At 41.0% G+C, this 22,113-nt stretch overlaps 1 protein-coding gene and 1 long non-coding RNA gene across 3 annotated transcripts; one reads left to right on the top strand and one right to left on the bottom strand.

The window, feature by feature from the left end:
• Window positions 1-1,557: 1,557 nt before the first annotated feature.
• On the bottom strand, window positions 1,558-20,994 carry inpp5jb (inositol polyphosphate-5-phosphatase Jb). Of its 2 annotated transcripts, none has more exons than XM_032514939.1 (13): window positions 20,462-20,994; window positions 12,342-12,862; window positions 11,003-11,110; window positions 10,427-10,535; window positions 8,176-8,292; window positions 7,218-7,393; window positions 6,967-7,078; window positions 6,395-6,504; window positions 6,027-6,234; window positions 5,132-5,269; window positions 4,900-4,983; window positions 4,715-4,819; window positions 1,558-4,491 (listed from the first exon to the last, which is right to left on the bottom strand). In XM_032514939.1, exons 2-13 carry the CDS (start codon window positions 12,848-12,850, stop codon window positions 4,147-4,149), a joined length of 2,121 nt encoding a protein of 706 aa, XP_032370830.1. In that variant the 5' UTR covers window positions 12,851-12,862; window positions 20,462-20,994; the 3' UTR covers window positions 1,558-4,146. The 2 variants fall into 2 exon arrangements, with proteins under 2 accessions (XP_032370830.1, XP_032370831.1); XM_032514940.1 differs by lacking the exon at window positions 20,462-20,994 and adding an exon at window positions 14,094-14,237.
• On the top strand, window positions 4,490-5,218 carry LOC116688851 (uncharacterized). Its single transcript, XR_004331871.1, has 2 exons — window positions 4,490-4,814; window positions 4,895-5,218. It is a non-coding gene; the product is annotated as an uncharacterized LOC116688851 (long non-coding RNA).
• Window positions 20,995-22,113: the final 1,119 nt, after the last annotated feature.

The raw sequence follows: 22,113 nt of genomic DNA, 5'->3' as shown, positions 1-22,113 counted from the left end.
TTTCCCAGAAACCATTATTAGAGTTAGGTAGAGACCAACACTGGTTTAATCACTCTGATAAATTGCATTCATTTTAGCTATCACAAGAACATCAGAACATCCCTGGTGAAATAACCTGGAAGTACATTGCTACAAAGTGAAAACTGGACAGTGGAGAGCAGATACTGGGATATTGTATCTCAACATAACTTGATTAAATCCAAAATCCATATTCCTTATATCCTTCAGGCACTGTTGTTTAATATAATCAAAAGCTCTGATTGTGAACATAATGTACCTGTGAAGGCAACAGAGGGGTTCTATTGTCGCCACAAGGCCTGGTTTACCATGAGTTTAAGCTTCAAAGCCGCATTTTATTCATTTGAGGAGTAGCTCTAATTTCAGTTCCAGTGCCAGTTTTATTTAGAAAATAAATATTTAATCCAGAATCTGATTTCGAAATTGGGATATTGTGGTTTCAAAGTTCATGACTCATTCTGACTAGCTGATTACTTGCAACTGTTAATCATCCCATTTTGAAGACATCTTTAAATGTTAAACATGGTTCGTCACAGTGACAAAGCATTTATGAAAGCCTTGTGTTACGTCATAAAGCAAGGAGGCCTGTTCTATGTGACCTACAGCGAGGAGATATAACATGCAGGTGCTCAACTGGAAGTCAATAGTTCATCAGTGTTAAGGTGTAACGATTACTCTAACAGTAGTGTTGGGTAATTTTTATTATCACAATGCGAGATAAAGAATAAAGGCAGCATCGGTAACTCAATTATTAGAAATTATTATTAACTTAATAGTGTGGCATATACTGATAATGGTTATTTCACACACAGTGGCTCATATCAGAAGTCATAAAAGGTAAAAATCAAAGGTTGCTTGTGACATTACAGGGTCATTAGTATGGTCAGCTTGTATCCTTTTAGTCAGTTAAATATGTGATTATGGTGTTTGTTGTCACTAAAACGAGCAGCCCAATCCCTGACCAGTGTTGCATCAGATTGGTACATTCATTTGTTACCATGAATTTGCATGGTGGACACTTTTCAGAAGACAAAAGCATGATGCAAGATGCACCTGCTGTTGCCTTTTGCAGGATGCGTTGGTGTGTCTGTTGTCATGCTCATTTATTCAGGAAGTCTAAAATAGCAGGTACAAGTTATACCTCACAAAGAGCTGAATGGTTGTGCAAAGATGAATAATAGACTGGAGGTCCACTCTAATACTGGTAATCACTGAATGAAGTTCAGTTATTTTACAGAATTGAAGATAATGCATGTGCTGTACTGTTGTTGCATTAACAACCTTTGTAGACACACACACACACACACACTTTATGATCTAGACTAGGCTTGTTTTGTCTGTTGCTTGATGTATTGTTTATATTTGTTATGTTGTTGAGTATGAATGTTATGTACATACATTTGTTTTGTTGTACCATTGATCAATATAATGTGTTCACTCATTCTGATTTATCAAAATGAGACTATAGCTAATGTCATTACCCATTTTTCAAGCAATGACGATACATATGAACAGACTCAGGAAACACACAGACGGAAAAATGTAAAAGGTATTATATTCTTTGTTCTTCGGACAGTGTTGCACTAGTTTTTAGGTTAAAGAACAGACCAAGCAACCCCTAACCCCGTTTTGACTCATTTATCAAATGATTTCACAGAGATAAACAATTTTCATCAATTAGTATTTCACAGGCTTGCTATTTTTTTTTATTTTTTTTTATTCATTCACAATTATACAACGACCAGTAGACTAAACAATCTACACTTCAGACAATAAAAGCAACATTTCATCTGGATTTACTAAAATGGCAAACTGGAGAAATTAGACTTTCTTTATAGTTGCTTATAGAGCAAGAAAATAATCATCAATATTCTGTAATATCCGTTGAAATAATGCTCCCTCACTGGCCAGCAGAATTCAGGCTCATTTAACAGTTAAATAAGAAAATAAATACATAATTTAAGTAAAATAATCTTTGTGGCATAGATTGTCTCCTATTTTGTTTTCTACCATACTTAATATTTGTCCTTTACATACATTTTTCTATTTTAGCCACTTCATTATAAAACAATAACATTCTGTAGACACAGCATTTTTTCTATTAACATTTCACATGAAATAGTCACTGGTTATGACTGCAGAACTGACCATACTTACTTAAATTACTGAAAATAGGACACAGTCATACAATCTTATCTTTTTTTAAACAAGTTACTCTAAACAAAAGGTCCATTAGATTTTTCATTTTCAACAACAATAAAAATACATGAATGCACTATGAAATTATTCAAACAATTTCAGTTTACTGCATAAGCATAACTGCTCTGCATTTTCTTCATCTAACACTTACACCGAAGTTAAATTTTCATACTGTCCTTACCAAGTTGTCCTAACAATTTTCACAGCCACAATTATAACAAAGAGGAGTCAAAAACAGCACTTTACGGCACAAAAAGATCACAGTACCGGAATGTACAGTATGTCCAGCAGAAAACCATGCAAACACAGTCACACCCCCTTCACTGCCACACACACACAACACACACACACACACAACCACACACACACACACACACACCACACACACACACACACACACCACACACACACACACACACACAGTTACAGCTACAACAGTATACTGTCCTACGTTAACAGCCCAAAAGTACAAGTGTCTAAGATTGTGCATCAGAGGTCACACGGTAACAATGCAACACGATTATTGTGACTATTGTCACTGTCAGCTAACCACCAGGATCAGTACGGCAGGATCAGAGCAAAAGAAAATGCAAAAACAAACACAGGAACAGTGAACTGAAAGAAAGCAACATTTCATTCAAAAAAAAAAAAGCCTTAGATAGGACAATTTCATTTATTGGAAATATCACATTAGCATTGTGATATTTCAAAATAGTGCATGTCAGCTTTGTATCATACTAATTACAATGCATTAACAAATATGTGATTTTTTTTGGTGAATTATTTCAAAAAGTAACTTTGCTGCTGTGAAAAGCAAAACTTATATAAGGCGCATTAACTCATACAGAGGAATGAGTCCAAGCAATATACTGTATATGTTTCCTGGGTCAGATATTGCTGTAGTTATAACTGAAGTACAGAGTTAGAGGCCAACAATGAATCAATTACTGTAGTTCTGCCCAGACAACCATGCTGATAGCTGACGGCTAGCCTCCCACACCCATCACATCCCACTGCACTGATTTGGTGGCCGATTTAAAAAGCCCTTTATGCTCACATTCACTTTCTAAGCTGACATGTGCTGTGATGCTGCCATGGCTGGTGGCTGAGCCCCCTGAACCTCCTGGCCCCACCGACAGTTTTTCCATGCACCCTGGAGGGATCTTGTGAAACGTTCATTGCATCATGTTGCTATGTAATGCTGAATTTCTGTAGCATAGAATATCCACAAGAGTAGACTCATACCGCCAAGTCAAAGTGCATATCTCCATTTGCAGAAGCTAAAACTCTTATTGATTGTTGATAGAGCTGGGGACGCTTATGTGAGATGTTTTGGAATAAAATGCTTTTTTCACTATGTCTCTATAGTCCTATTGGTCTGAGCAGATTTGTTATACAATAGATACATGTTCCACAATTAAAGCAAACTGGGCGATTTGTGGGCATTGTCTGTGTCAAGTACGTCATACTCCTCGTCTCAAAAGCGTTCACTTTTGTTGGTATGCAGTCTGCTGACTTGACTGCTAAGTAAATCAGTGCAGAGTTTCTAATCATTCTCGGAATATGGGGAAGATGGTTTCTAAAAAGCTTTAAGTAACCACGCTTTTACTTTACATGACCATAACATCCGTATGTATTACCTAATGCAAATGTCAGCTCCCTGTACTGTCCACACCTGAGAACGGACAAAGGTAGAAGAAACACAGGACAGAGTGAAAGGTTTACAAATAAAAAAATATGTGCACAGCTTAATAGAACAACTCAAGGCAAAGTAAGCCTTCTGGACAAACCAGATGGCTGTTCCTGAAAAAGGATGGCATCAGAAACTGTATATTTTCATTCAAAAACATACAGTGTAATGGATGTATTTAATAAAAGACACAACAGTTGGCTATGTGACCTGTGACAACAGCAGGACTAGGTTGTGTATCACACCCCTGAACCCTCGGTGTCTTTTTCTTTCACCACAGTAGCAGACACCTGGCTGCTGCTGCCCTCTGCTGGACGTCTTGTGGACTCACTCTCAGCTGTGGTGGTGCTGGAGGGATAACCAGTGACATTGAGCATTTTCATTTTGGCCTGTGCAGGGCTGCCAGACCGGCTGCGACTGTGGCTGTGGCTGTGGCTGTGGCTGCGATGGCTGCGATGCTTGGCCTTGCGTGGACTGGGACTGCGGGACCTCGTCTTCATGTGGACAACGGTGCTGTCATCCTCTGAGCTGAAGTCAGAGCTGTCTGAAGAACTGGTGTCAAGACCTGTAGTGGGAAGCTGGATCTGAAGAAAGATAAAATAAAAAAAGAGGACAAGAGGGGGACATAAGAGATAGAATATGTAGAAAAAGTAGCTAAATACTGGTAAAGGTAATTGAATTGTTAAGATGCAGACGGGAACACCAGCAGCATTAGTATAACATACAGTATGTCATGTCCCTTTCTTAGGGCTAATGCATTTGTTTTTTTTTAACCTCAAGAAAGCAGTGCCAGAGTGCCATGATTACCTGAAATGGCTCTGTTACACCCACAATGGTGCTCATGTTGTTGCTATAGTAACCCAAGATAAAGTCCCCTGAGCCTTTGGGCAATTCCTCCTCGGTAAAGGTAACCTGGAACACAGTTAGTTAGACATCTATTAAACGTGAAACAAAATGATCCCTAAACAGAATCCAGCACGCAACCAGATTACCTGCTGTTCTTGTCGATTAAAATCCCCTTCCTCTTGCTTGGCCCATACGTATCCCACATAGTCCTTATGGTGCTTGAAACCCACCTGGGGATGGGCAGAACAATCACTAACAGTAACAACATGATTAAAATGAGTAATGCACAGAAATGGGTGTTGTACTACTCCTGATGATTTGCTGACGTTGATTCGTCAGCCATAATGTTATTTGGCCGGTAGAGGTAAGACTAGTTACCTTGTACAGTCCGATCCAGTCCCAGGAGCTGCGGGGGTAGCTGGGCACCAGTTTGAATTTTGCTGTGGCATCAGCAATACTATTCCACTCATCCTCCACTGTGATTGTGACCAGGGGAATATCCACCTTGTATGGGAACTACAAAGAACATTTACCATAAACATTTATACAGTGCAAAGTGACGGTAAAAGTTCTTTTTCTTAAGATTTTTTTGGGTCATTTTAGTCCTTTATTTTTATAGGACAGCGCGGGAGAGAGGAGTAATGATATACAACAAAGGGCCGCAGGTCAGAATCAAACCCGCGGCCGCTATGTCGAGAAGTAAACCTCTCTATATGTGCACACTCTACCAACTGAGCTACCCAGGCGCTCGACTGTAAAGTTTTTAAGATAAACTTAAATGATAATGAGGACAAAGTATCGAACCTCAATACGAAATGTGTCCACGGCATCAATTATCAAAAACTGTTAGGTATTCAAAGTTGGCACCAAATGTATGGTCATGTTCTTAGGTCCAATTTGAACAGTTTCCGGATTTAAAATCATAACTTTGCAAAGTTTAAAACTGTAATTTAGTTTGCCCATGTTCTTGTACAGGAGTTTGATATATATATATATATATATATATATATGTGTACAGCACCTTGCTCAAGAGCACCTGGCAGTGCTCAGGAGGTGAAGTGTCAGCCACCAATCCACACTCCGTACTTTGGTCCACTTGAACCGGCAACCCTCCGGTTCCCAACCCAACTCCCTACGGACTGAGCTACTGCCCACACATTAACATTGTTGTTTAATTCTCAAACTAAGGTGTTAAAATAGTACTGTTTATGTGTTGGTTTCGAAACTAAGTATTTTATTATAGTATTGGCACCAGTATGAAAGGCTTTCAAACCTGCAGGGTAAAGATGGAGGAGACTGGTTTGTGGTCACTGACGGTGTATTCCATGTGACTTCGGTAGTAGTGCTGTGTCACTTTGGTCCCGCTGGTCAGCCCTGAAATGGAGCCCCGCTTCCCTGCGCTGACAGCAGCGCCGGCAGTAGCAGTGGCTCTCAGGCGCCACAGGATCCGATCGGTCCAAGCTGGTTTACGCTTCTTCCCACTTGGTGGACGACAGAAAGAGAGACTTGTTTAAAAACAGTAAATGAGAGACTAGTTAGTGAGGACTTTTCAGAGAGGAGAATGTACGTTTTACTAAGCTAGGCTCTGTGATATCTGGTCAGTTATCTAGAATTCATAACAGCACCCCTGGCATCACCAACCTTGTGTCGTATGTATCTGTTCCAACATCAAACTTGTAGGTGGGAGGGAATTTTAGCGGCCCCTCTTGGAAACCCTCCAACACTGTCTCACTGTCTTTGGCCATATTGAGCTGTAACAATGAGAATTAGTAGACATCACTCACTGAGGATTTCTGTTTGCCACTCACAGACAGCTCCTGTGAGAAGAGTGTGTGTTTCTTTATTGCCCTCTAGTGACATCACCTACACAGTCCACCAGACAAAAACAAAACATTTATTACATTTAATGAATTTAATTTAATTAAATGTAACATAAACGTAATTTCAGCTTGTGAAATGACAAGTCATCACATGAATTCTGACCTGAAGTTAAGATTTTAGGGTCAACAGTTTTTTTTGTGGGGGTGTCTTAATGACTTTCCATCAGATTTAAATGGAAAGACCATTTTTGTTCAAAATTAAAAACTCAATCAAAAGTTAACCTGGTGCTATGAATACGGACGAGTCAAGGGGCAAGTTCCTTTTCATTAGAAGTCCATGCAGAGGAGTTAAATATCACAGTCTTTATACAGTATATCAGAGTCCACTTTTACCTGATCCTTTTCCAACAACATTGAAAATTTGTTGTTATCGATGGCTGATTTTACCACTTGCATATCTAGGTCATCAATGCGGAAATTGAGATCTCCAAACCAGAACACCACACTGTGAAAAAATAAGGGCATAAGTATTTTTGCTTTGCCGATTGTGACACCATTTCTCTCATAAGACATAAATATGGAGAAAACAAGTCTGGGAGTGTTAAGCACAGATATATCAGAGTACAGAGGTTGCGCTGACTTACTCATGGTCAAGAACCCCGATGGCAGCCTGGCCCTCAAACTGCTGCTGCTGCAGGATACTTTCAAAGTCCTCCATGCGCTGCTCTGAGTTTTCCATGTGAGCCGGCAGGTGACAGTTGAGGAAGCAGATGGTGTGGCCGAACGCTGACATGCGGGCGCTCACGCCACCTTTATTCCCCTGTAACACCGACAAGCACAGGAGAGGTTAATTAATATTAAAGAGGAGGAAGACAAGAACGCTTTTGTATTTATTGTCTCATCAATTCATTGAAGGCTAAATTAAATAGTCAATGCCTAGAGCCAGTGTATGTCAGTGTTTCTACTGTATTGATTGGTGCAAGTGTCTGTGCCACAGACAAACAGGAAGTTTACTAATTCATCTTCATTAGTGAAGAACACCATCAATATTTAATGCTAACAGTAAAGTGCACAGTTGGGGGACAGGATGAGTCTCTGGATTTCTACCTGCTGGTCTCCCACTGCTCTGACCCACTAAAATACATAATGTGTCTTAGTATAAAATCTGCAGAATGTGGTGATGCATGTCTGACCTCATACAGGGAGGATGTCACTTAAGTGATACGTAACTTTTCAGTGAACAGGATCTTATTTCTGTCTCAGAGCATGTCATTGTCATTTTGTAACATATTGTAGCAAACGTCTTTTTTTTCCACGTTTAAAAAAAAGAACTGGTCTTTATCCTCATAAAACTCAGCATTGTATATATCAGCATATCAAGTAACAAGACTGGTTAAATACAAACAACCTCCATTGTTTACAAACCGAGCAGTAGTAGACTGTAGTGGAAAGTTAGTGTCTGTCAGATCTCTATCAGAGTATCAGTGACATAATGCAAGTTTAAATGTAGTCCCTCCTGTAGAGATGTCGTCCTATTTACAGCTAAGCTGAAATTTCCATATCACAGTGCTGATCACAGAATGGTGTCAGGGGCTGTCTCACCCAGTAACCCCCCAGGCCAGTACGGGTGGTCTCAGTCTGGACTCCGCGGAGGAAGGGCAGATGGAAGTACTTGGCAAAGACCAGTAGTAACAATCCCTGCATCCGCTGGGAGGTCACCTGAGGTAAAGGCAGGTGAGACAGACAGACATGGCGAAAAAAATATGATAACATGAATAGGTACAGTAGGTACACTTTGGCACTTTGTATATTTCTGAAAAGAGAGGCAGCTATAAAGTTCAAAGTAACTGTATAAATATCTTTATCTTTAGCACTAATATTTCAATAAACAAATTCTCTGAGCTGAGTCCAGCTTTGCTGTGTGTCCATTTCTGCTGCTCTGCTTCACTTTCTCTCCCTCCTCCTTTTCCTGCCCCCTTGCATTTCCATTTAGAATTGCAGGAGCCAGCGGCCCAGCTCTCATACTACTTTACATGAAGCACTGCACATTAAGGAGGCCATAGCCTGTGTTCTACCCTCGCGGTGGCTAAAAACCACTTTGTAGAGGAAACATGATGTACATGCTGAAGGCACTTGATGGTCAGACCTTTCCTTTCTCCAAGCCCTCCACCATTATCTCAATAGCACTTGCATCTTGTTCTGAAACATAATGAAATGTAGATTTTGACATTTGCTCCCCACTGGTATATAAAAAAAGGTGTACATATTTATGTACTGTACAAGAGGGGCAGAAATATGACGCATGCATTGTGGAACAAGATGAGGTAATTTCCTGCTATGTCAAGCCCCTCACCAGATATTTATGTCCCTCCCTCCCTTTCTCCAGTGGTCCATACATCCCAACCCCCAACGGCAGACGGAAGAAGCATGATCACACCCCGCCTGAAATGCCCTATGGCCAGTAATGGAGGCACACATCTTTGCATGTGACATAAGACCCGCTTGCTTGTATACTAACCAGCTATTCGTAGATTTTGCCATTTACTGTCTTTGTTACGCAACAAAACTTTGTTGCGTAATGGATTCTACTGAACCGTAAAGTAGACCCAATTTATTTGTGCAATGTGTGTGGACACATACTGTGAGTGTGTGTATCTATGTCTAAAGTCTGCGAGAATGGAATCCCCTTTTTTGTCTGCATGTACTGTGGTTGAAAAGCATAAAATAAGTCACGGTAAAACATTTAAAAAAAAAAAGTGGCCATGTTGCAATTATAGATTAGGGCCAGAAAAAAAAAAAAAACTTTCCTTGCTGACTTGTGCATTTAAATTGTAGCTTACTGAAACATAAATGATTGGGACAATCAGCAACTGTGTGGTGAATAGTCAGAAAAACTGTTTTGTTGGCTCAGTGTTTCTGCAGTGAAGGGCAGTAAGCTTTCCTGTGTCTGTAGTAGTTACAGTTTGAACCTGACTGAATGAGCGTTGGTGAGCACTATCTCAGAAAAAGAACTGATGGGGTGTCTCATTACTGCGAGTCTGTCCACCATGTCATAATTCCTACTGACACCATGCATCTCCCTCTGTTTCAGACAACTTCCAATTTACACATCCCCTTAACCTGTTTACAGCATTAATATCCACATGAAGTACACAAAAAGGAAATAATTTTAACAAGGTTAAAGCTAACGTAGCAGACCATGATACAGCCGGGGGACAGCATCAGTCTCACTGTCAGAGGCCCATCAACACGGACAACAACGTGATCCAAAAATAAAACAGCATCCTGGGAGACATTTGTCTAGCTCTTTCAGCTCGACAGCTGATTCACGCTTTCTGGCTCGCCATGCCAACAGAGCCAGGCATCGTTTCAGATGCAGCCAGACGAACACCAACCACAGCTGCAGTATTTGCCCCTTAAAAACATAAAACCTGGTAGATACCAACACACCAGACAGTTCAGAGGATTTATTGTGTGTATTCCATGAAACCTATTGCATTTCTTAGTATGCTACATTCCCACAGTGGGTATGTGTATGCATTGTGAAATAGCAAGATAGAGAAAAAGGTACAGATATGCAGTCATAAAGGCACACAGAAGGGAGATTGAGAAACACTGAGAGCTTGACTTTGCATTTTGAGCTTGGCAGACAGCGGAAGATAGCAGATACGCTGACATTACAAGCCTGTTATGAATTATCACCCCATCCGTTGCTCAGGGAACAAAATGAGCCCGAACAGTAGCGGAGAAGCAGAGATCTTATCAGGGATCACGTCATGCGTATGAATCTAAGCTGTTTAGCATTTTACTATGAGAGTGTGCATATGTTTTAATAATAAAAGCCATTACTGACCAGCACATAACCAAAGGGGCTGAGTCTCTCCATGCAGACCTCGCTCCACTGGTCTGTGAAGAGGACATCTTTTAGCCTTTTGTTAATCATGGAGTTCACTTCCTGCAGCCTTGAAGAAAAACAACACACAGGGGTCAACAGCTGACAGAGATGTAAGACGAGCTGTTGAGTGAGAGATTTGATAATGTAAGGGAGGATTAATAAATATAAGAAAATCACAGACGTAAAGAGAGAGACATCATTGCTGTGGTACAGAACTAATCCTGGCTGCTCATTAGGGACACTGTTTAAGGTGTCCATGTGGGACAAATGTACATAAATGGAAAATTCAGGTTTATTTCTTTAATATTTTGTGTGCATTTTAAGCTTTTATTTTTGTGGGACAGATGGAGGAATGAAAGGGCAGAGAGGGGGGGGAATGACATGCAGCAAAGGGCAGCAGGTCGGAGTCGAACCCACGGCCGCTGGGTCGGGGAAACCTCTATAGATGGGCCTCACCTCTACCAGGTGAGCTACCCAGGCGCTGGAAAATTGAGCTTTTATGTGGAATAACTATATGCGCCACAAAACACTCACCCGATAATGTACATGTCTGTGTTTCCATCACCCACATTCAGCCCCAGCAAGGAAGTGATGTCATCAGGTGGCGTGGCCGAACCAACGTTCCAAGTGATGATGTGCAGCCTGTTGGAAAAGGGTCTTATGTAATAGCTCATATAAACTCTCGTCTACTATACAACTCAGGGTCATAACCTACAAACTGAGTGACACAGCAGAACCCTTGTACTAATAAAAATGATTATGATGTAATTCATTTTGCCATTCTGATTCATATGCAGAGGAAAGAAACTGTGACTGTGTTCATTTCCGGCAGCTACTGTTTCCATTAGATTAATTAACACCATTGATTAGGGCTGTTGCCAGGCAGCCCTGGTGCAAACCAAAGGTTGTGTAAGGTATTTACACCTTGTATGTTGTATTTTATATATTGGGCCATTTGGAAGCTCAGTAGTTAATAGTCACTTAAAAACAAGAGGTCCTGTGTTCAAATCCACTGATGCTGAAAGCCAAGCCAACTCTGTCTAAATGTTACACATGTATAGGATCTACTGTATATTTAATGCAGTATTTACAGTGTATTTTCAGGGAAGCTATTGAATAATTTCCCATAATACCTTGAATGAACACGCAGCTCTGTTTACTGGCCAAAGGTGGTGGCAAAGGATAAAGGACATTTAGGTTTCCAGTTGTTCCAGGGAGCTTGAGATTCAGCTCCCGAGAAAATTCCAAAAATGTTGTATAAAAAGCAGTGAGCTCACTATGCTTGCAGTGATATCAATACATTTCCACTTCCAACAAACCCTTTTCACAGCCACACCATGCTGTAGCTGATAAAACTGCATAAATGTTATTTAGGTTTGCATTTTTCTTGTCCATTAACATTACACAGCATTAAATCAGACTTCAATCATTTCAGTTTTCTGTGCCACGACACTTCTGTTAAAATGTTTGCATTAATTTAGCAACCTAATCCGAGCAGGAAATGGTTAGAGACACACCCATAGATAAGAAGGAACCAGAGGGAACAGTGAAATGGATGTAATTTAGAAATAAAATAACTGTATGCCATATATACTGACCACATTATTCAGAGAGATTCTTCACTTCAATTAGTAAAAGAACTAAATAAAATAAAGTAGTGGAAGTAAATGTTTCATGATATATGTTAAATAATTATGATGACAGTTTTTTGCAAAAATCCCCAGACTGACTACTCTAGCCATGTAGCCTTGCAGTGTTGACTGTCAGTGTATATAAATAAATACTGTGTGTGCCAGGCTTTTTTTTCTCAGCAGGAAAATAAAGGCGATGTTGAGACATGCTAGATCATGGTGTGACAAATGAGGGAACTTGCCTGAAGTCTTCCACAATTTGGGTCTGGGTGTCAGCTGTACCTGCTACAGAGAAGGCTCTCTGTGCATGAGGGTTCAGGTGAGAAGCCTCAGGCCTGCTAGCTGGTGGGTGGGGGACAGAGACAGCCCTAACCGGGTGGTGGCCCGGTCCTTTGGGACCAGCCTTGGCGGTGGGCCCAGTGCCCTCTCCTGAAGGTTTGACTGCTCCAGGGCGAGAGGTTTTGGGGTGACTTGCCACAGAGCCATCAGGAATGCACTTGTCCTGGTTAACCACTGGAGTGGGTTCATCTTTGGGTTCAGCTTTCAGTTCGGAGATGTCAACAGAGCCCTCTACTCTGGCACTTCTCTGGGGCCGTCTAGGCCTGGCAGGACCTGCAGGCTGGCCGGAAGTGGAGTCTGTGGCCAGAGCCGCTGTCTCTGATGCCGGAGCTGAGGTTGTTGTTAAAGCTTCTGCTGTTCCCTTCGGGTTGTCTTCTTGCGTCTGGCTTTGGCTCGGATGATCTCTGTCCATTTCTTAAGATTTCTGTGACAAAGAAAACAACAGGAATGTTTCCACTTGCAAGATGCACATCATGTTTGCATTTTAGGAATTTAAATTCATATTCATCCAGAACATCTTTCCCTTAAGATAAAATTATTGTGAAGCATCACATTTATTAGTGCAGTGCCCGTTGGTAATGTGCCTGTTTGGAACGGGCCGATTGCTTGACCTGTGGTATCGCTGCTTGTAGAATTCATTAAAACCAAATTGTACCACAAAATGACTTATAAAAGGACCCCAAACCACTTAATATGCCACTCCCCTGTATACCTTACTACTAACTTACTGATTTACCGGACGGAGAACGTTGCAGGTTCAGAATGTAGTCACAAATTATCACAAACACAATGTGGAGTAATCAGACATTGGCCTCATGGACTCACGGCAGCGCGCTTTCCACCTGGCCCGTTACGAGAGTTAATCAGCACATACTTGCGTTAATCAACCACCAGAACTGGAATGTGTGAGTTGTGTGTATGTGTATGTGTATGTGTATGAGAGAGAAAGAGGGTCTTATCTCGTGTTGTGCCTGCCTATAAGTGGCATCACGCTCTGTCTGGCTGTGCTTTGCATGTGTGGGATTCTGAAACGTCCTTAAATTCAGGACTTGTCGTTTGTTTATTCAAAGTCAGTCCAACGTAGTGCTACATGGCACTGCACTTACTCATGCTTGTAGCGAGACACCTGTCGAGTATGAAATCCATCGGACTAACGGTTTGAGAGATATGCAAATAACCCCCCCACACACACACACAGAGAGACAGACGTTCTTGTAATTTATAGATAGATAGATAAATATGGAGCGATGTATGTAAGGGACAACATCAAAGTCTCTGTGGCCAGGAAATGATGATATGATGTACTACAGAAAATGAATAAAAAAAAAAAAAAAGGAGCCAAGAAAGTACAGAGAGGATTTCTTTAACTGGAACACTGAACAGCACAACATGTAGCCTCTTTTACAAATGACAAGTCTATTCAGCTGATGAGTGCAGGGCTGTCATGAGACCCTACTGAGCCAGCGAGACAACTGAGTGAGTCAGTCAGGCTCCCACCGATTCATGACTGCTCAATTACCTGCCTTCTCATGGCCTTGAAAACACAAGAATACAGCTGCATGTATGATAGACAAAATTGAAAGGCCAAAATACATAAAGCAACAGCCAAAGATCAAGAAGAGACAAGGAGCAACATATTCTCCTACTGTCGTAACCTCTTGGAGCTTGTGGATGGAAGATGTGGAGAAGAAAAATGCCTGGACACAGTTTAACATCCTCTCTACTTGTACCTAAGCTGCCCGCCAGTCCAGCAGTAACCAGGGAGATGCTCAGTCAGTTCATATCAGCTCAGAGCACCTGCCACACACTAACACGAAGAACCGCTGCACCGTCCAGAACCACAAAAGTCAACAGCAGAGAATAAACAACACAGAGAGAGGAGCTGCAGAGAGATCAGACAAACACAGGGAGTAGAGGAAAGGATTAAAAAATGAATCTAAAACACATATATTCAAGTAACAATGCATTTGATTATTGCGTGAATAAATGACTGCTTTGCTTTTCTCTATTTCTCTATTTTCTTTAACGGCACTATCTCTGTGCCCAAAAGTGTCCAAACAAAGATAATCAGAAAACGGTATATCACTGAAAACACCAGTGAAACATTTATTCAGCTTTTCTCCTCCACTCCCGCCCTCTCTGGGCTATCAGTCAGTGAGCTTGTAGACAATTTCAACTGTAAAATTACAAATGTTATTGATGCCATTGCTCCCACTAAGGTCAAAGTTGTCTCTGGTAAGAAAAGATCTCCATGGAGAAATGTCCTACTGGTGAGAACAGAAAAAAGAGAGTGTAGGAAAGCTGAACGAAGGTGGCGAAAAACAAATCTCCTGGTCCATTATATCACCTATAAAGAGAGACTTCGCATTATAATTTGGAACTGAGGAATGCAAGAAGGTCCTTCTTCTCTGATATTATCTCTAGAAACATAATAATTCACGTGCTTTGTTTGCTACTGTTGATAGGTTAACAAACCCTCCAGTACCAGTAGCATCTGAACTTTTATCTACCAAGGCCTGCAATGACTTTGCCTCCTTCTTCAAAGACAAAATTCAGAAGATTAGACAAACAGTCAGTGCCTCCATATCAAGTTCAGGACATGTGTTGTCACAGTGTTCAAGCAAAACTAGTTCCAATATGACAGAATTTCACACAATCAACCATACAAACCTGGAGGACATTATTCAACATCTGAAAACCTCGACCTGTTGCCTTGATATTCTACCAACGGGACTTTTCAAAAATGTTTCCAATTGTTTGACTTCTGATCTTCTACAGATTGTGAACACATCTCTTCTTTCAGGTATCTTTCCACAGGCCCTGAAAACTGCAGTAATCAAGCCACTTTTAAAAAAGAACAACCTAGACAAGTCACTAATGAGCAACTATAGGCCAATATCAAACCTTCCGTTTTTAAGTAAATCATTGAAAAAGTAGTCTTTCAACAACTCAACCATTTCTTGTCACTAAGCAACAGTTTTGATACCTTTCAGTCGGGTTTCCGACCACACCACAGCACTGAAACGGCTCTTGTCAAAGTCTTTAATGACATCCACCTTAACACAGATAGTGGCAAAATTTCAATCTTAGTATTACTTGATCTCAGTGCTGCATTTGACACGGTCGACCATGACATATTACTAGACCGATTGGAAAACTGGGTAGGACTTTCTGGTTCAGTACTAAACTGGTTTGAATCCTACCTAAAATAGGGATTACTTTGTGTCAATAGGTAATTATACATCTGAGCGTACAATATGACGTGCGGAGTTCCGCAAGGCTCCATTCTGGGGCCTCTTCTGTTTAACATCTACATGCTTCCACTGGCTCAGATTATGGAGAAAACAAATAAGTTACCATAGTTATGCGGATGACACACAAATTTACATAACCTTATCGCCAGGGGACTATAGTCAAATACAAAAACTGACTAACTGCATCGAACAAATTAACGACTGGATGTGCCAGAACTTTCTGAAATTAAATGAAGGAAAAACTGAGGTAGTTGTTTTTGGAAAAAAAGAGGAACGATTAAAAGTCTGCGCTCAGCTTCAAACAACAATGTTAAAAAAAACAGATAAAGCCAGAAATCTGGGTGTAGTCATGGACTCAGACCTGAACTTTAACAGCCACATTAAGACAATTACAAAGTCAGCCTACTATCACCTAAAGAACATATCAAGGGTTAAAGGACTTATGTGTCAACAGGACTTGGAAAAACTGGTCCATGCTTTCATCTTCAGTAGACTTGACTACTGTAACGGGGTCTTTACAGGTCTCCCTAAAAAATCAATCAGACAGCTGCAGCTGATTCAGAACGCTGCTGCTCGAGTCCTCACTAAGACCAAGAGACTGGATCACATCACTCCAGTTCTGAAGTCTTTACACTGGCTTCCTGTGTCTCAAAGAATTGATTTCAAAGTACTCTTGCTAGTTTATAAATCCCTTAACGGTTTAGGTCCAAAATACATTTCTGATCTGCTACTACACTATGACCCCCCCAGACCTCTCAGGTCATCTGGGACAGGTCTACTTTCTGTCCCCAGAGTCAGAACTAAACAGGGTGAAGCAGCTTTCAGTTTCTATGCTCCTCATATCTGGAATAAACTCCCAGAAACCTGCAGATCCGCTGCTACTCTCAGTTCTTTTAAATCAAGGCTGAAGACCTTTCTTTTTGATGCTGCCTTTCTTTAAATTAATGCTAATTTCTTTCTTATGCTGCACTGTAACTTTATTCTTGAGTTTTATGTGTCCTAGTGTTTCTATTTTGTTTTTAACTGTCTATTCATGTGTCTTATTGATTTTAATGCTTATGACTTTTAACTGTTTGTACTTGTGTTTTATCTGTTTTAATGATTTTGTGTAAAGCACTTTGAATTGCCCTGTTGCTGAAATGTGCTATACAAATAAAGCTGCCTTGCCTTGCCTTGCCTATTGCAGATTCATAGGACACAACAGTAATTTAAGCTACTGCACACAGTTTATCAAATATTTCTAAATGTCTGGTTTAGATGCAAAACGTGTGAAGCATTTTAACGTCAGAGGCAACTGCTTCAATGAGTTGATGAAAAATGTATAAATAAATATGTAATTAGTAATAGTAAATATGGGGATGTTCAACATGGCTGACAATAAAAGAGTGCCACTTATAGAAATTAAAACTCCCATGGAAAAATATGGCCATAGAATTAATGGGAAATCAAAGGAAAAAAAAAAAATACAGACACTGTAGTCCATTAATTCACCAAAGATGACGAAACAAAAGCAAGAAAGAAATGCTCTGATGTAAAATCCCTTAAACCCCAAAAAATCAGCCACATACAGTAGATGGGGATATTGTATTGTGCTTGTGGACACGCCTGAGCCTTAAAAAAGCTGTTTTGCGCACTAATCTGTGGCAGCAGTGAAACAGGTGAGAAAGGACCAAAAAATGTCAACATCTGCTATGAGGGTGAGCGGACACTTAATCTGACATTATCAGGAACACAGCAAAATGTTGGCAGACATTAACCCACTGTTTTCTCTACATGGTTGAAACAATGCCCTGTACATTAGGGACATTGTTTCATGTTTGGTCAGTAAGGAGACAGGGTTATGTGCTTGGGGACGGGGAAACGGCAGAGCCTTTTTATAATTATTCACATGACCTTGAAGAGATAAGGGCCGTGACTTTCGTGCAGAGCGGAGGGCTGCCTCTGTACTCCACATGTGCCCACAAACATGCTGGCCTCTCAGTCCACCAATAACCTGGTGCCTGACTGGGCATAATGTATTCCTATGGTCCATGTATGGCATTCGGTGGGGGGAGTGTGGAGGAGGGTGGAAGGGCACACGTGGGAGTGGGTGGGTGCAAAACGAGCCGAGGGAAGCGTGAGGGAGAGCGGAGCGAGACAGCCCATTCTGTGACAACACTGTGTCTCTTTGCAGAATGTCTCTAAATTGATCCTCTCACACTTCCCTCTGGCACTGTCTATTTTTCCAAGCTTTAATCTCTCTCTCTCTCTCTCTCTCTCTCTCACTATCTATCTAATCCTTTGCCTCTCCCCATCTTCTCCCAGATTCTGTTGTTCCATTTTACCCACCTTCACTGCATGGGCATTGAATCACTCACACACCCACCAATTTAGTTTTCCCATCCCTATATTTTCAACCTGAGCGCCTACACTATTCCTGGCCTAAATAGTTTTCATTCCTTTCCTTTCTTATTCCGCCTGCACTCTGAGGTGACACTTGCGCTCCTCCAGCGACATGCTCTATATTGTTTCCTTCAGCCAACCACCTCACAGTCACTATCAATGACGTCAACAGCCACAGTCCCAGCGGCCGCCGCCAAAACAACCGGACATTGATAATAATCAGTGCTAATGTGCTTGGGAACATGGGGAAAAAACTGGTGAATGAGAACATGTTCAAAGCAAAGCACATATGAAAAATAGCTGGAAACAATGGGGCTGGTAAAGTAATAATAAAAGTGAGATATGGACACTAATTAAGGTGGAAATAGCACGTGCAGAGACACTTTTTTTCTGCAAGCAAAAATCTACATTTCTAACACAATTTGTTTTAATTGGCTTCATGTATGACAGAATAAGAGTAAAATATTTGTCTTTCCGGGAACAATAACAACAGATAACCACTTCTTATTCCATTCACGGTCACCAAGGAGAGAGTGGAATGATTTGATAATAACCAATGTGTCATGGTGTTTACATGCGCCCTCCTGAGGGGGCTAAAGCTCAGAGAGCCAGGAAGGGTGGGGTGTAACCCAAACAGCAGTAGGCTGTAGGATGTCAAGATGATCTTGCTTACAGTCTAACACTGAAGACGTGTGCTAACAACACGCAGTATAATGTCTGCACTGCTACATTATATTGTAAATTGCAATTTCAGATTCTGTCAATTAACGGTTATAGAAATCAGCCAAATGGAAACATTTACTTTGGCTTCACTCTGCTTAAAAGCTCCTCTGTAGAGGAAAACACTCACCATGTTGTTATCAGACACAAAAGCAGCATCTGGTTCACCAAATAATAATAGATTTGCATACATTGCACAATGTCAACTAATTGGGATGAATATTGTCATTCAGCCCTACATAATCTGTCTGTGGAGGAATCTGGCTATGCAATTAAATGCAGTGACAAAAACTCATTACGGATGATAGAAATAAATCCACTGTGCATGGACTGGAACGTGAAACAGGCCCACAGCATGTGTACTAAGGTCTACACGTGCATGGAATTAAAACACTATTTCATAGAGAAGTCTGTTCACTGCCCACATTTTTCTACATGCCCAGTTACTGGTATTTAAGTAAGATTGAAGAAATACGTACAAAAAGTTGCAAAAGCAGCTTCACAGTACCGTAGCTGCTGCTTCAGTAACTATTGAGATAATCTGTTGAGGTGAGTGTTGTAGTCTCACAACGCCAGACCTGTGTTGTGGAGTGATAGTCAGGGATTATCAGTAAATTTGGACTATTTGGATTAAATGCAGCGTTTTGGAATCCAATGTTGCTACAGATTATTAGGCTTGCAGCTAAATCCTCCCTCAGTGCATCTTTCACTTTTCATTATATTCTAGCACTATAACGTGCTTGGTGCGATTCAGAATGGCAGAGTATGGGTAAAGCTTGTATGGTTTACACCATTTTAACAGAGCATAATGACAAATGTACATTATAACATGAGTTAGTTACCTGAAACAGCTTCTGACTGCACATAAATATGTAAATATTCCTGTCAACCAAGAGAAGGATTTTTGTCAGGATGTGTCATTTGATACATGGTAGGTCTATAATCTGTTTTGTTTACACTAGAGCACAAGTCTTACATTGCACACTTTCAGTGTCCTTGATAGGTATAGTATATTCACATACTATATAAATACAGCACATTTACATTTACATTTGACTGAAACAGAAAACTGATGTATCGGCTGAAAGAGGACAGCAGTAGCAATTACAGTATCTGGCCTAATTACACTCTTGCTTCAACACCAATTTTTGTCTGACAGAATAAAAGAGGATGAAGGTCCTTTTAATTCAGTGTTTTGCCATCAAATTTACTCAGACACATTGGTGCCATCATGTGCATTCATTTGTGTGTGTGTGTGTGTGTGTGTGTGTGTGTGTGTGTGTGTGTGTGTGTGTGTGTGTGTGTGGTGTGTGTGTGTTCTAAATGTCAGTGCCAGAGTCTGTGCGTACACTAATGTGGGAAAACCTGATCATGAATCATCTGCATGATCTCTAGCATTGAAAAAGGTGAGCAATTTGATATGTCTATTATTAATTATCATGGTTTTACGTTGCAAACAAATGATCTGTAACATGTATGAATGACCAACACATCCATAGCACGAGGATTTCTTTACCGGGGACGTTAGAATGACACAAACGTAAACAACAATGGTGTTTCCGCTGTCACAATCACAGGTAATTAATAGAGGTGCATTCTGTTACATAAATGTCAATGGTTGAATGGTTTCAAGGCTCAACAGCTTGCTGTTTCCTCATCACCTTTACCTGTTTTGGTTCTTCTGTGTTGAGGATTTTTACAGCTTGATGGATCTTGAGTAAACCGTCACAGATGTAACAGCCGGTCAGCTCGGTAGCCTCGGTGGAGGATGTCAATTAATAGGAATCACAAGAAGAAGAAGAAGGAGTGATACGTTAAACGAAAATTCAGTGAGCTTTCCTTTCCAGTCGCCTCCCAGATGAAACTATCGGCATCCCAGCACCTTCCTTCCTGCCTTCCTTCCTTTCTTGGGGGAATGACAGGGGAGGAGCAGGTGGGTTTAAAGCGATGTTGGCGACAGATTTGCAAGGCAGGCTACATCTCAGAAACACAAATGTCTCCTCCTGCGTTTAATGAAACAGGCTGTAGCAGCACGCGCACGCCTGTGTGTCCTGTGCCTTCACCGTGCCCTTCAAATGAAGGAAGACGTGTCCGGGACGGCACGAGAGACTGAGAGAGAGAGAGAGCTCTTCCGTGAACGAGCAGCCGCTGCCTGCCAACGATGTTCGGTTGCTGATTACAGTAGCCCGGCTCTGAAGCTCCCAGAACTACAACAAGTAGAATGGAGATATCATGACAAGTACACAACATGGCTTACATTTGTGAACTTAGCGTACACGTTTCTCTCTACTACAACAACAACAACTTACCGTTGGTCAATTTTAGGTCGCGAGCCAAATTACCTCGTAGGGCTACCTATTAATCAGTGTGGATTCGAACGGCCGTTCTATGTAGTCAAAGTCTATAATGAAACACTACTGCCGCATAGTGGTTGGTTAGGAGAAGTACGTGGCATACTTACAGAATGCAGTAAATGTAAATGTGAATGTGCTGTATTTATTTAGCGCTTTTACATCATACAGGATACATTCACCATTCATGTACTGTGGCCGAGGCCGCCGTACAAGGTGCCACCTGCTCATCAGATAAACACTCACACACATTTACACTCCGATGCACAGCACCGGGGGCAACTCGGGGTTCAGTGTCTTGCCCAAGGACACTTCGACGTGGAACTGCAGGGCCAGGGATCGAACCACCAACCCACTAACCTTCCGATTGGAGGGCAACCGCTCTACCACTGAGCCACAGCCGCCCCTTAAGGATGTATAACCTTAGCTTCTACTGCATCTGTCAACTGGCCATTTGTAGACTGTAACAGTGTCTAAAAACCCCAACTGAGAGTATTTTTGTTGGTGGATATAATATTTGATGCAGCCTCTCTTAGATTTTCATTAGTTTGAAAAAGAGCAAGGGCGCCATGTTGGGTCAAGGGTCAAGGTTAGAGTTATTGTACTGTTTATTGTATAGTATTGTTATTGTAGTTATTGAGTATCGTATGAGCAGAATCTACTGTTACTAATACTATTTACTTACTTAACTTGTCAGGAAAGCCCTAGACTGACATTTGCTTCCACTGCGCCCTGTCCTCATCAAATGCAGACATGCTTTGAGCCGAAACTTTATTAAAACAATGTTAAAAATATCTTACTATAAACTTGCTCTAGATCTATTTTTTCTATATCCAAATTGTAATTGATAAAAATTAACACAGCCAGTTGACATGCATAACGATTCTTTTCTTCCATTTTTAATTCAGGCTATGTATTTCTATGCTTTTAATTTAAATCATTTGTAACATAACACAGATGCAACTCTT

Source organism: Etheostoma spectabile, chromosome 5 (assembly GCF_008692095.1).
Source record: "Etheostoma spectabile isolate EspeVRDwgs_2016 chromosome 5, UIUC_Espe_1.0, whole genome shotgun sequence".
In the NCBI taxonomy this organism is placed as follows: Eukaryota; Metazoa; Chordata; class Actinopteri; order Perciformes; family Percidae; genus Etheostoma; species Etheostoma spectabile.
This window is presented reverse-complemented; position numbering and strand designations above follow the sequence as displayed.

What these genes read in the sequence shown, in the direction of transcription:
- inpp5jb (XM_032514939.1), bottom strand. Translation starts at nt 12,850, where the DNA reads ATGGACAGAGATCATCCGAGCCAAAGCCAGACGCAAGAAGACAACCCG. An exon ending in GCCCCTTTGGTTATGTGCTG is followed by an intron (nt 8,293 to 10,426) that starts GTCAGTAATGGC and finishes CCTTTACCTCAG; the next exon opens with GTGACCTCCCAGCGGATGCA. An exon ending in CCTCCATCTTTACCCTGCAG is followed by an intron (nt 5,270 to 6,026) that starts GTTTGAAAGCCT and finishes TGTTCTTTGTAG; the next exon opens with TTCCCATACAAGGTGGATAT.